We start from the raw sequence: 14,653 nt of genomic DNA, 5'->3' as shown, positions 1-14,653 counted from the left end.
CAGACACACGAGCAGAGAAAGGCTCTGGAACGCAGGTGAACGGACACAGAAGGGGGGGGGGGGGGCGGGTTGCTGGAGTCGGAGAGTTCAAGCTTAAGAGAGGCTGCAACCAGAAAGCGGAGAGAATTGGAGCGACCCAGACACACAGACCCAGCAAACTCGCACTTTCCCCATTTAACCGAGCTCTCGTCTCAGGAACTCACCCCCGTACTCCTCCCAGGGGAAAGACTTAGTGAACTGGTGCAATCCATTTGAGGGGTTAATTGCTGCAATTTGCTTAAAGGGTTAACCAGCAATCTGTTGGCAGCATTAACGTCTGCAATCTGCTCGGAAGGGTTAAATCCCACCCCGATTTAAAGGTGAACCTCTGGAATCCATTTCAATTCGAAGCCAGCAGCTCCCTGAGCCCATCCCAGGAGTGAGGTTTCCTCTACTCGGCAACAGGGGCCTCGGATTGTAGCTGATTCTCCGGAACCGTGTGATCTCGGGGGATTGGTGGTGGTGGTTGGGGGGGAGCGGGGGGTGGGGGAGCCATGGGTGACAGTTCCGCTCAGAGTTGGTGGAAATTCACCTTCCTGCGCAAGAGAAAGAACAGCCCCAAAGTTTTGTATGAGATCCCGGTGGACCGGAGCAATACTGACAGCAAGGAGTGCGGTGAGAGGGAGACCCAGTGCAGATCCGACTCGGAGCTGGAAGCTCGGCTGGAGAAAATCGTGGACAAAACCACCAAGGGCAGACACGTAAGAGTGTCCAACTCCGGGAGGTTCAAAGAGAAAAAGAAAGTGAGATCGTGTCTGTCGGAAAACCCGGGCTTCTTTAACGATTCGGGGAACGGCGGTGCACCGCAGCCCTGAGCGCCCGCACATCCCTCCGTGATAGAAGTTCGCCGTGACGATTCTGAACGAGAGGATTTCTTGGCCCGACAGCACAGAATGAGCGGCGCCGACAACCAGCTTAAAGGGTTAACCGGCCAACCCGTTTACAGGATCGACGTCTGCAACCTGCTCATAAGGTTTAAATCCCGCCCCAATATTCAAAGGTGAACCTCTGGAATCCATTTCAATTCAGAAGAAGCAGAATTTTTGTTATGATATTTCATTTTGAACAGTTTTTTAAAAAAAAAAACAGAGACCAGGTTGTCTGTTTTCAGTTGTTTAGAGTTTGGCTGTACACTTTATTTGGGCTCCAAGCCCTGGATTTCCGAATGTGATCAGCGTCTGATTGCGAAATGAATGTTCCGCTGCTGTTTTCTGGACGGACTGAAAGTGAAGACTTGTAGGGAAACAAAAAGGAACATAGGATTTAGGAGTAGGCCATTCGGCCCTTAGTATGAGTAGGAGACGGGGTGGGGGGGGTGGGTGGTGGTTGTTGTTGGTGGAGAACGGTGTGAAGGAGCTCGAGTGAAAGGAAGATATTCCATGCTGCACCCATCATGACTGAGTATTTCAACCAAACATTGTGTGGGAGAAAATCCCACAGGTTGTGCATGAATATAAATCGCAAGGATTGATGCAAAAGGGTGTAACACCGTAAAAAGGAACCAGACGACATGGTTTTACATGTAAAAAGGATATTGAATTGTGTTGAGTGCATTATGTTTAGTAAACAATGAATGTTAAGAGAAAAATATTGGGTCACAGGGCATTGGATTTTGCCCGTGCACCAGCCGAGTGTATAGTGTAATCAAGGGCTCTGATTTTCATGGGAACGTACGGATTGGCAGAATATGATTGGAAAAAGGTTCTGAAGATCCCTTAAACTCTGATTTGAATTAAATGATCTTAATTGACTATGACTCGGTGTCAGACTTTGTTTGGCTCTCCTGTGAAGCGTCTTGGGACATTTTACTCTGTTAAAGGCGCTATATAGCCATCCTAAATCACTGGGCTTGATCACAGAGATCCAGCAGAAATTCAGACTGGGTTCAGGTGCTGCGTGTGAGAGAGAAAAACCGTAGCTTGCAGGAAGTTTCACAGCAAATCTGGATATTAGTATAAAGTGTATGGATGTTATTGGGTCATTCCTGGACCTGAGAATAGAATGCTGTCAAGACTGGGCAAATTATCAGGATAAAATGCACAAGAAGCCCAACGTCTGACCTGGCTTTCGAAAAAGCTGGACAGCTTCCCAGACATCAGTTAACAAGCCTAGGAGTGGGGTGCACCAGGTGGTTGTACGTCAGGACAGTCCCTGCTGTATAAAGGTTGAATGACAAATGTTATCGCCCATTTTCAAGGGAAAATGATTACTGGCTGTTGAGTAATTCAGCCACAGATCCCTTCCATCTGATCGTCCCTGATTTTATACTGTTAAGCTGAGGTGCTGTCAGAGGGAAGTGGCAGTGTTTCTCTTTTATCCCTTGTTCCCAAGACATTCTGTAGTTTGTGCCAATGTTAACTAAATAAGTTAGCTAAATGTGGCTGATTGGGAATCCAGCTGTGGTTCATTGCATTTCTGGTTAGTACATCAAGAGTGAATAAAAGACACTGTTGGTCTTATGATCTCAATATTAATATTTACACTGTGGTATGTAAGTGAACTTTGACCCTCTACTGGAGCTTCTTGGTAAGAAGATAAAACAAACATCAGAGTAAGTGTTTTACTTGGCGACTGAATGGTGGTAGATGTTTCTACAAAAGACTTGCATTTATTTAAAATCTTTTCCTGTCCTTAGCACTTTACAGCTAATAAAGTCATTATGGTAAAAGCAAAATACTGTAGATGCTGGAAATCTGAAACAAAAACAAAAAATGCTGGAAAACTCAGCAGGTCTAACAGCATTAGTGGAGAGGAAGACAGAGTTAGCATTTTGAGTCCATATGACTTCTTCAGAGCTAAAGGGAAGTAGAAATGTGGTGAAATATATACTATTTAAGGGGGGTGGAGCAGGTGAAGCTGGATAGAAGGCGAGCAATAGGTGGAGGCAAAGGAGAGATTGCAAAAGATGTCATAAACAAAAGGTCAAAGGGTTGTTAAAGGGTTTCTTCCTTAACCGAGGTTTTCCACCCACGGTGGTTGACAGGGCCCTCAATGTGTCCGGCCTATCTCCTGCACATCCACCCTTACACCTTTCTCTCCCTCCCAGAACCATGATAGGGTCCCCCTTGTCCTCACTTATCACTCCACCAGCCTCCGCATTCAAAGGATCATCCTCTGCCATTTCTGCCAACTCCGGCATGATGCCACCACCAAACACATCTTCCATTCACCCCCCCCCTGGCAGCATTCCGCAGGGATCGTTCCTGCCGAACATCCTGGTCTGCTCCTCCATCACCCCCTACACCTCAACCCCCCCCCCCCCCCCCCCCCCCCCCCCCCCCCCCCCCCCCCCCCCCCCCCCCCACCGTCCAACAGCCCAAACACTTCTTTCAAGTAAAGCATCATTTCACTTGCACTTCCCTCAATTTAGTCTGCTGCATTCGCTGCTTCTGATGTGGTTTCCTCTACATTGGAGAGACCAAAGGCAGACAGGGTGACCGCTTCGCAGAACACCTTCGGTCTGTCTGCAAGCATATCCCAGACCTCCCTGTCGCTTGCTATTTCAACACTCCACCCTGCTCTCATGCCCACATGTCTGTCCTTGGCCTGCTGCATTGTGCCAGTGAAGCTCAACGCAAACTGGAGGAACAGCACCTCATCTTCCGACTAGGCACTTTACAGCTTTCTGGACTTAATATTGAGTTCAATAATTTCAGATCATGAACTCTCTCCTCCATCCCCACCCCCTTTCCGATCCCCCTTTTTCCAATAATTTATCATTTTTAACAAAATATATTTTTCTTTTCCCACCTATTTTAAAATTGATTTTGATCTATTGTTTTATCTCCACCTTTTAGCCCATTTCGATCCCTTCCCCCCACCCCACCCCCACTAGGGCCATCTGCCACTAGCTTGTCCTGCTTGCTACCCTTAATATCCCCATTAGCACATTCCTTAGATAATATCACCACCATCAACATCCCTTTGTCCTTTTTTCTAATACATCTTTGGCAATCTCTTCTTGGCCTCCACCTATCACTGGCCCCCTATCTAGCTCTACTGTCCCAACTCCCTCTACCAGCTTATATTTCACCTCATTTCTCTATTTCCTTAGTTCTGATGAAAAGTCATACAGACTCGAAACATCAACTATGTTCCTCTCCGCAGATGCTGTCAGACCTGCTCAGTTTTTCCAGGTATTTTTGTTTTTGTTTCAGATTTCCAGCATCCACAGTATTTTGCTTTTATTTTAATAGTAGTGGTACTGGCTAAAGGAGGTGCTAATAGTGACATTAAGAGTGGAAAGCAGAATGTGATAATGGCTGGACCAGGGTAAGCACTCTGGAAAATGTGATGACAATTGTACTGTTTAAGTGGGGTGAAGCAGGTGAAGCTGGATAGAAGTCATTCTGTAGCTAGTCGCTGTTGTAATATAGCAAACCCACAGCCAATTTGCACACTGTAAGCTTGCTCCAAAAGCAATGTGGTGATGACCAGATCATCTGTTTCATTGATGCTGGATGAGGGATAAATATTGGCGTCAGGTAGAACTCCCAGCATCTCTTTGAAATACTGCAATGGGATATTTTAGGTTCATTTGAAAGGGCAGACAGGGCCTCAGTTTTAATATCTCCTCCAAAGCAAGATGTGTCCAACAGTGCAGCACTCCTTGAGCATTTATTTTTTTAACATTCTTTCATGGGATGTGAGCATTGCTGGTAGGGCCAGCATTTGTTGCTCACCCCTAATTGAAGTATCGACTTATTTTATCTGCTTAAATCCCTGGGTCAGGACTTGAAACCACAACCTTCTGACTCAGATGGTTAAGTAAATATCCATCTGAATTACATTTACCTGTATTGCATATAAGGTGTTTTCTACAAATATTGCATGCAGCTAACAGTGTCACCTTGGCCACACCTGTGTCGAGTCAGCAAGTTCTGTTGGGTAACATCAGATTAGAACATAAGCACTCAAACTAATATAAAAGCAAAATACTATGGCTGCTGGAAATCTGAAACAAAAACAAAATTATCTGGAAAAACTCAGCAGGTCTGACTGTGGAGAGGAATACAGATAACGTTTTGAGTCCGTATGACTCTTCATCAGAACTAATGGCTTATTAGAAGGATCCCCAGGATAACTTACAATCACGACACAGGTTGAAATTTTATGATCTCTCAGAAACAAATGCCTCAAGTTGCATATAAAAGTGATATCCAATCCATATGCAAAGTTGAGAGGGAACTCATTCACTTTATAAGTTAAATAAAAATTCATAGATGGGGGTTTCAGTTTATGATTCAGGCCAGCATCTAGTCTTGAATAGAGGTCGGCCTCCAACTTCTATGCATTAAATCAAAATGGTACCTCTGCCCCTCACAGACTTGGATTCAACCTATCTCTGTCACTATCTGGGATCAAAAGCCAGCCAAGGGACCTGAGAAAATAATACTACTGCACCACCCTCTCCCCTCCCCCCTCCCCCTCCCTCCAGGAGGACAACCCATTGGTACAACATTGATTTATGTGAAGAATGGCTATTAGGGCAGGAGGTTAGCAGAAGGATGCTGGAGCTGAATTCTACTGAGGGTCTGTGACTTCTGGGGAGGGAGCTTAGACAGGAAAAGATAAACTTGGATGGAGTTGACCAGTGCATGAGGCAGTTCTGGAGTTTGGGTGCAATAGCAACTGAGTAAACTTGCATTTATATAGCACCTTTCGCAACTACAGGGCCAAAGCGCTTTACAAGCAATTAATGTTTCAATGGTACATTGAGGTTCCTTGTCATCTCTTATATTTTGAGAATGAATTAAAATGATATAAATGGCCTTCAATAAGTGAAGTTACATAGCCCGCACACCCTAAAATTCATTTCACATTTCAATGTGTCCTACTTTTAAAGTGAGTTAAAGACTACTGATAAATGGTATATATGGAAATATACTGAGGTATGTATATGAAATTCCCTGGTTGCAGATTCAACCCTTAGATGCACAACAGCCTGTCTAATTTACAGGAATGTAATGGGAGTAGATCAAAGTTGGGGAGGGTGTGATGTTGCAGGGGTCATGATGTGGAAAATAGGTGTCCAATGCTGTAGCCTTGATAACCTGATCCATATTCCCTGCAAAACACCATACTGGAGCCGTGAGGTAATGAATCACCATTTATATCATGTAAATATCATGGTTTATTTTATCACCCTTTTCCGCAATTCTTTGTCAGACAATATATAGCAAGGCTTAAGCATCATCTGGTGTTTGCTGATGTCTTCTGGGACATCACAATCGTCAATATTCCTGCCCCGATCAATGTCTCTCTGTAAGTGTGGCTACCTGGGCCATGTTTGGAGTTAAGCACTGTTTGATTTTAAAGTTCATTATAACCAAATAACAGCCTGTAACACCCTCTGTTCTTTTTCCAGTGCACAATTATTCCTTCTTATCACTGCTGTAATTGGGTCCTTCATCAATATGGCTATTTCCCCCAACCCAATTTCCCTGTCGTTTCTAAAGATACTAGAGCTTGGAGTACCTAGTTCCCAATTATGCTCAGTTTCTAGGTAGGTCTGTCATCGAACCCCTTAAATTGAACTTTTTGTGCCTAACTCAATGCTTTTATTTCTTATGCTTCATGCAGCCATGTACATGACCCTTATCTGGGTAGCTGCCCTTATCCCTGCATCCTGCCCATATGCCCTGACACTATTTCTCTCACACTTTTTGACTTGGCCCTCCCAATGCCCTAACAAGTTTAAATCTTTTCCCACAATCTGCTTTACCCTTTCCCCAAGGATATTGGCTGCCCATACCATCTGATGCCTCGTTTGTTGTCCTTGGTTGAGGAAAGATATGATCCCAGCATGTAAATATGTATCCATGAGGTATCGTTTAACTGGAAATTAAGCGAAGGTTTGAAAAATACAAGCAGAACATTTCAATCTTACCTAACCTTGCGGAAAGCAAGGTTTTGGTTTGGGAAACCTGTTCTCCTCACAGATGGCATATAACCAGAACAGGTGCCCTGGGATGGGAGATGTTGAGAGACAACAAATACTTTTAATGATCAATTATCTGTTGAGACAGGAGTTTGTGGATTAGAGACAGATTAAGAGTACTGCTTGAATATTTTTTCAGGAAAGTTAGGGAAGGTTCAGGGTAGGGGATCAGCAGGTGACAAATAAAAACAGAAAGTGCTGGAAAAACTCAGGACTGGCAGCATCAGTGGAGAGAGAAACAGAGTTAATGTTTTGAGTCCAATATGACTCTTCTAATTGGACACAAAACATTAATTCTATTTCTCTCTCCACAAATGCTACCAGACCTGCTGAGCTTTTCCAGCATTTTCTGTTTCTATTTCAGATTTCCAGCATCCGCAGTATTTTGCCTTTAGGCCAGCTGGTGGGAGGTGTGGGGATTGTTAATTATCTGGTACAATAATTGTCTCTGTTTCTTGAGTTCCTTAATCTGATGGTCATCAACAGTCAGATGATTTGCATTTAAAGTAGATTAAAAGCAGGATATACTTGTAAATGTTAATTTTAAATCCTGCAGTATTGGCAGCTGTGCCCACAGCTGTTCCTACAGCTGCCTCACCCCTAAATTCTGGAATTCCCTCCCTAAACCCTCCCACACCTCTGTTCCCCTTTAAGACACTCCTTAAAACCTACCTCTTTGACTTGTACAATTTATATGGTTCAGTATCATATTTTGTTAATCTCCTGTGAACTTCCTTGGCACATTTTACTAATTTAAAGGTGCTATATAAATGCAAACTGTTATTTTATGGTGAAAGTATTTCCGCCCAGAGTTATCCAATTATTTATAAAATATTAATTTGCTAAATTCACTCTTTGTTTTGTTAGATGTTGTGGATCATTTCCCACCATTCTATGAAAGCAATTTCTCACATGGGTGGTGGCAATCATCGAAAGAGAAGGGGAGGGTCAAAAGTAATTAAAGCAAGGCAATTCGAGAATGGATTCCAGAAAGGGAATATACTTTTTAAATTTGTGCCCGAATAACGCAACAGGAATTAATTTGCTGCTTTATTACTGTGATATTTGGTGAACTGTGATTAGTCTGAAAGGATAAGAATAACATTTGAGAGCGAGACCTGAGGTTATGGGTGATCACTGAAGTGACATGAACAATGTCAATTCAAGTGCTTATACAGAGAGAAAAAAGGTTTAAGGATGTGTTGCTAGGGTCATCCAGTTAAAATGAAGCATTGCTGAAAAAAGAGAAATGTTGTTGAAGCTTTTCATCTTGCATTCTACAGAAAAGACACAAGACAGTCACTCATTTGTTATTCTTACTCTTTCGCACTAATCACGGGTCATGATTTTGTTTCAATTCCACTTCCCCATAATATTAGCGTTTGCTTCAGTTTCGCAGATCATAAACTGAAAACAAATGGGGTCAGTCCAGGGGGGAATCAAAGCTTCTCCCCTCATCAGCTGGCAATTTAAGGGTTAAACGTTTAGTCGCAGTAATCCTTTAACCTTCATTTTTTGCACCAGAGGGAGCGTCAAAGATATTGTCACATCCCAGCCAGTGTATGTGTGAATGTAGGAAAATGTTCCAGATGCTGTTTTTAATCTTGTTTTTACTTTCCCTTCCCTTCACCATGTGTTAACTCCCAATTAAGTAACTGCCTACCAAGTCTCTGCTATTGTAACATTTGAACTTGTAGGTGAGTTCCCATTAGGCCTTTTGCACAAAATCAGCTTGATAACTTTTTTTTTCAGAAAAGCCAACTGCAAGGTTAAAGTTTCACCCATATCATCATGCTGTAAAAAAATTAAACCTTGTTACGTGATCTTCTTAATGCTCCTGGGAGTAACTCTAGATCGTTAGGTAGAGTGGGTAAATTGATACAAGCCATTAACATCACAGAGCAGGCAAAAGATGTATGAATATAGCTTAATACCTCCATCTCTCATCAGGAATAGGTCATTTGAGACCTCTGTAACACAGTTACAGGCTTTAGCCCACTGAGCTAAGCTCGCATTTTCTTCAAACATTTCATCTCAATATGGTGGAAAGAATGTTTTAGCTGCTTGTGAAACTCCAATGTGTTATTAAGTGTTCTATTAACCAACTGAAGCCTTTGACTGATGTTATGGATTTTTTTTAACGTGGACATATGTTGGTTTTCCTTCATCCTCACTGGGTCACTGCCCATTCCAAATCACACACCATTCCGACTTGGTCACTGGGACAAAATCTGGAACCCCTTTCCCAACAGCACTGCATGGACTGCAGGAAGGGAGCTCACCACTACCTTTACAATTGCAATTAGGGATGGGCCATAAATGTTGGGTTGTCAGCGACGTCACATCCTGAGAATTAATTTTTAAAAAGAATCCTAAGGCCCAAGGGTTTCACATTTCTTTCTACCGTGGAATGTTTGGGGGTAATGTTTCTTTTTTTGTTAGACTGGCCCTGATATCTCTGGAGATGAGTAGAGCTCCATCACACCGCTGCCACAGCACCGCCCTCCCCAACTCTCCTCCCACCCCCCATACGGGGTGCAGCGAAACCCCATGTCCGTTTCTGTATAGTGGCTTCTACTGGTCGCCACCAATCAAAAGGAAAAGAACTATTTGATGCAGTGTCCACTGGATGGTCTGAACTCCTCATAATGTTTTTAAAATAAATAATTTACATTTCTAAAGCGCCTTTCACAGTCTCTGGAAGTCCCAAGGTGCTTGACAGCCAATAAAATACTTCTGAAGTGTAGTCATTGCTCAAATGTAGGAAGGACAGCAGCCGAATTGTACACAGCAAGATCGCAGAAACAGCAAGGAGACAAGTATAAGATAATGGAACTTTAGGTGTGATTGAGGGATAAGTATTGGTCAGATCACTGCACTTTTTCAAAATCGTGTCTATGGGCTATTTTATATCTACCTGAGGGGTAGACATTGGTTCCGTATCTCATCCTAAAAATCGGCACCTCGGCAGTGCAGCATTCCCTCAGGACTGCACTGCATTATGTCAGTCTGGATTATGGGTTTAACCTGTACTCCATGATCTTCTGTCTCAGGGGCGAGAGTGTCCTGGTTGACGCCATAAGGCTGATATCTGCAGTAACACGGGTCGTATCTGAGCAGTTGGGTAATGTTACAATCGCAGCGAAACCCGGGAGGAAGCAGAACCCTCGACAAAGAGGTGGGATTAACACCAGCTCAGTGAATTCACCCCAATTTGTTTACTTTCCCCCATTTGGAAACCGGCTGCACCCTTCTCTGAAAACCAATTAACACATCACAGCGGAATTAAATATATATTCAACTCAGCTTTGAGACAGGGAAAAGGGAGAGGGTCATTTTAACACTGAGCGGGAGCGTAAAACGGGCGCTGTCGGTGCAGCCGCCGGTAATACACCTCTTCCCATTTTCCACCAAGTGAATGTGGATGAACAGGACCCTGATTAATCTGACCCAATTATACTCCCGAAAGTCAAAATCACCACGAGGGCAGAATTGCAGAAGAAATCCTCGGATGTTTCACAGTTAACCTGCACGACTCTGTCAGGATAGTGAGTCAAACACATTCAAGGCACACGCCTGCAGTCTTGTGTCCCGGCTACGTTCCAGGGACCCGCACCTTCCGCCTGAACAAGGCAGGATGTGTAAAGGTGAGTGAATGTGTACCTGGAAAATTTTAACTCGCTTTTATCATTCCTAAATAAACCTAAAAATTCAATCCACGTGATCCATTCGGGGATAAAAGCCAAATTTTGCGGATGCTAGAAATCTGAAACAAAAACAGAAAATGCTGGAAAAACTCAGCAGGTCTGGCAGCATCTGTGAGGAGAGAAACAGAGTTAATGTTTCGAGTCCCTCAAGTCATCTGGACTTGAAACGTTAATTTTGATCCATTTGGGGACCGTGTTGGACTCTCTCTCTCCAGTGGACGTGAAAGAGTCAGGTTTCACAGGTTCCCACCAGGGTTTCCCGGGCCCCTATCCACAAGTAGTGGAAACCTGGAGAAAAATGCAATTGGCAAATTCTGTTTTAAGTTGCAGCGAGAAATTGGGAAAATCTTGTAGAAATTCGACCTCAGTTTCCCTGCGGTACAGTTCAGAATGAATCCAACAACTGTGCTCACTCAGTCAGCTAATCTTTCGCTCCCAAATTTCCGTATAAATTCCTGAATTAAATCGCGGCCCATAACTCACTCCCGGTTATCTCATACTGATTAGTGGGGATATCAGGTCGGTGGGTCCTGACCATCTCTCTCCAAGCCGCACTCACTGCAGCGCATCATCAAATATTACCCTTCATCTGGAGACTGGAAACATATCAAGCTCTATGCAAAAAAGTTTCTGTGCGCGACAATGAACATGAATTATATGTAAACAGGGCAGGAGAGTCTCAGTCAGTAACTCTTTCGAGTACAAACACGTCCTTTCATCTGTTCCTATTCAGATGAAATTACATTGTTTCATAATTTGCCGTGGTGAGATTTGAAGTCTTGATCTTGGGGTTACAAGCCCAGTACCATAACCACTTGGCTATCATACCAGAACCTGAATCTCAGTCAGTATCACAGCGAGAGATGCGCTGTCATTAATCAGCAATGTCCTAATGTTACTGTATTGCTGCATTGAACCCTTCTGATGCTCCCTTCGCACCCGAACAGGGAGACACAGGATGGTGAGCTACAGGCTGATGTGGATGCTCAGACTTTAACAGGATTTGACTGTGATCTCTGAACAGCTGCAGCTCAGTGGGTAAAGACTCCACCTGGATTTGTACCATCATGCAAACTGGTTACCATAGCAACACTGTGCCAGGATTCAGTCTTAATGCATGCGGGCAAGAGCTCAGTAAAAATGCATTTAGGATAACTTGGGAACAGTTTCCCTATCTATTCTGTTCAGACCCCTCATGATTTTGAATACCTTTATCAAGGAAGACACTTCACCTGCCCAGCACTTCACTCACCTCCAGCTGCCCTTCCTCACTGCCAGCCTTCACCCACACAATGGGAGCAGCTTATGTAGCTCCACCATCCACCTCTGTCGAGGGGGAAGATTAGAAGCCACACTACGGCCAGGAGTTTTAGCAGCAGCAACATCAGCTGTATGTCATGTGGAGACCCTGCTGGGAGGAGGCGTGACCCCCCAACATAGGGTCTACAGGTAGAGGATTAGCAGTCCCGAGATGTCTGAGCACCGGTGTATCCGGAGGTTCAGGGTCTTGTGGCAGGTTGTAGCCTCTGGGAGCAGGTGGGTAAGCATGCCTGTAGGCGATAAGATGCCTGTCACTGGAGGGCACGTACCACCCTCAGGCATCTGCCTCCCATCAAGTTGTGTGCACTCTTCTCCTGCAAGGAGAACTACATGTAGTTCTATATGGACCATGTCACTGATAGAGGCTGATGCCATTTCAACCCCACAAGTCTCACTAACATTATTTGACCGTGAGAGGGTGAGAATTCGATATTTGCCGTCAGATACTGCTAGCTTAGGAAACAGGTCGAGAGTTGGAATGTTGCTAGTGCTGGTGCTAGGGCTTAATTTATGGGACACCTCCCAGAGCCAGTCTATAGGAGCTGTGAATCAAACCAGAAATTCAAGACAGACTCGTCATACAGGAAGCAGATCAAACACAGGTCCCTTTCATTCCTTTAACAAGAAGGAAACTGGATACCAGCTCCTTACCTATCATCTATTTTGGTTTCTGTGTCACATTTTCATCATCAAATTGCATTGGAGAGGGTCAGTGGACAGGTGCACAAAGTTGTGGCAACATGTCTCCCACAAAACAAGTCCCAGAAAGAGTACATCAATGTGGCTCAGCAGCAGCACTCATCCTTCTGAGTCATGAAGGTTATAGGTTTCATTTCCACTCCAGGCTGAAGACTGTGGGTTCCAAACTTGATTTCAGAGACTAAACACATAATCCCAGCTGACTCTCCCAGTGCAGTCTAGAGGGAGTGCTGCTCAGTCAGAGGTGCTGTCTTTTAGATGAGATATTTAGGGATAGGGAATATATTAAAATGGATGGTTAGTGTTTTTTGTTTTCTTCTTTCTTAGCTGGCACAGATATGATGGGCTGAATGGCCTCTTTCTGTGCATAACTTTTCTATGGTTCTATATGCTAGTCATTCCAGTGACACTCATATCCTATAAATGAATTTAAAAAAAATACTGAGCCCTGTCTTCCCTCCCAGGTAGATGCAAAGGAGTCTAGGTTCATGATTTTGAAGATGAGCAGGGGAATTCTGCTGTTCAGAACATTTACTCTGAGAATCACACAGTCCAGTACAACTACCTGATCTGAAGTCCTCTTCCATGGCCTGTTTGGTGTAAAATTGTTGATTGGCCCTTTCTTACAGTCGTTGAGGAGACAGCAAGTAAATGAAACAAGGCAGAATTGAGGGAAATGAGGGAGAATCTGTGATCGTGCATCAGGTGTTAGGAGAAGACAGGAAGAGCTCCGGATGAGACCAGAGTCTTTATTAACATCAGTTACAAGATACAACAGTAACTGCACAATTTAATTAACTGGATGGGAAACAAGTTGAGCTGTTTCTGAATGACAGGATCAGATACTATCTAAATGCAAGCATAAATTTACAATATCACAATCACATAAAGCACAGATTTAAGAGGGAAGGTCTTATCACGACCTCCAGTCATAAACCAAAAGCAAAATGCTGGAAATATGCAATTAAAAACAGAAAAGGCTGGAAATACTCAGCAGGTTTTACAGCATCTGTGGAGAGACTTGCAGAGTTAATATTTCAGGTCAATGACCTTTCATTAGAATGTTTTCTCTGCTTGAGCAATTCCAGAATTTTTTGTTTTAGTTTCACAATATTCAGCCTCTCTCTTTACTGACTTGATTTTTTTTCTCTCAAGAAGTGGGTGTCACTGGCAAGGCTGTCACTTATTGCCCATCCCTAAATGCTAAGCCACTTCAGAGGGTGATCAACCATGTTGGTGTGGGTCTGGAGTCACATTTAGGTCAGACCAGGTAAGGACAGCAGTTTCCTTCCTTAAAGGGCATTAGTGAACCAGATGGGTTTTTACGATACTCAACAGCTTCACGGTCACTTTTACTGAGACCAGCTCTTTATTTCCAGATGTTTTTAAAACTGAATTCAAACTCTCAAACTGGTGGGATTTGAACTTGTGTTCCCCAGGACAGTGGTTCTCAAACTAGGGTCTGTAGAGACTGTCCAGGGAACCCATGGAACAATATAAAATTGCAGGTGAGTAACCGCCCAGGTGTCGTGGTCAGGCCTTGGATTTCAATTTGCCACCACATAGCCACTTGAGAACCCCTGCCGCTGCTTAAGACTCTGAAATTTTGGTTAAACATCCTGCATGGAATATTGTGGCAAACACTGGATTCTGCAGCCTCTTTAACTGGTGCATTGTCACTCAACTAGAGGCACAAAACTGTCAAACTGGTCTCAGGCCATCCTTCAGCCACTCTTCCATTCTCTGCAGGGCCCCTCCTTTACCAGACTGAGTAAACCAAATACAATTTTTAATTATATAGGATTTTCACATGTGTTTTGGAGACTGCATTCTGTAATTCCATTGAGTTTTTCCTGAAAAGCAAAAAATTTGGCTTTTATATAGAATCATTCACAGTGCTTCATTGTCAAGCATCACTCTAGAATGGACAGACTCTGCAGTGAGAAAC

At 43.7% G+C, this 14,653-nt stretch overlaps 1 protein-coding gene across 1 annotated transcript; it reads left to right on the top strand.

The window, feature by feature from the left end:
* Positions 1-523: 523 nt before the first annotated feature.
* LOC121269166 (proline-rich protein 15-like protein) lies at positions 524-1,789 on the top strand. The gene has a single exon (XM_041173683.1). It carries the CDS (start codon positions 534-536, stop codon positions 852-854), a length of 321 nt encoding a protein of 106 aa, XP_041029617.1. The 5' UTR covers positions 524-533; the 3' UTR covers positions 855-1,789.
* Positions 1,790-14,653: the final 12,864 nt, after the last annotated feature.

Source organism: Carcharodon carcharias, chromosome 23 (assembly GCF_017639515.1).
Source record: "Carcharodon carcharias isolate sCarCar2 chromosome 23, sCarCar2.pri, whole genome shotgun sequence".
In the NCBI taxonomy this organism is placed as follows: domain Eukaryota; kingdom Metazoa; phylum Chordata; class Chondrichthyes; order Lamniformes; family Lamnidae; genus Carcharodon; species Carcharodon carcharias.
The sequence above is the reverse complement of the archived record's forward strand: the minus strand, read 5'-3'. Positions and strand labels throughout refer to the sequence as shown.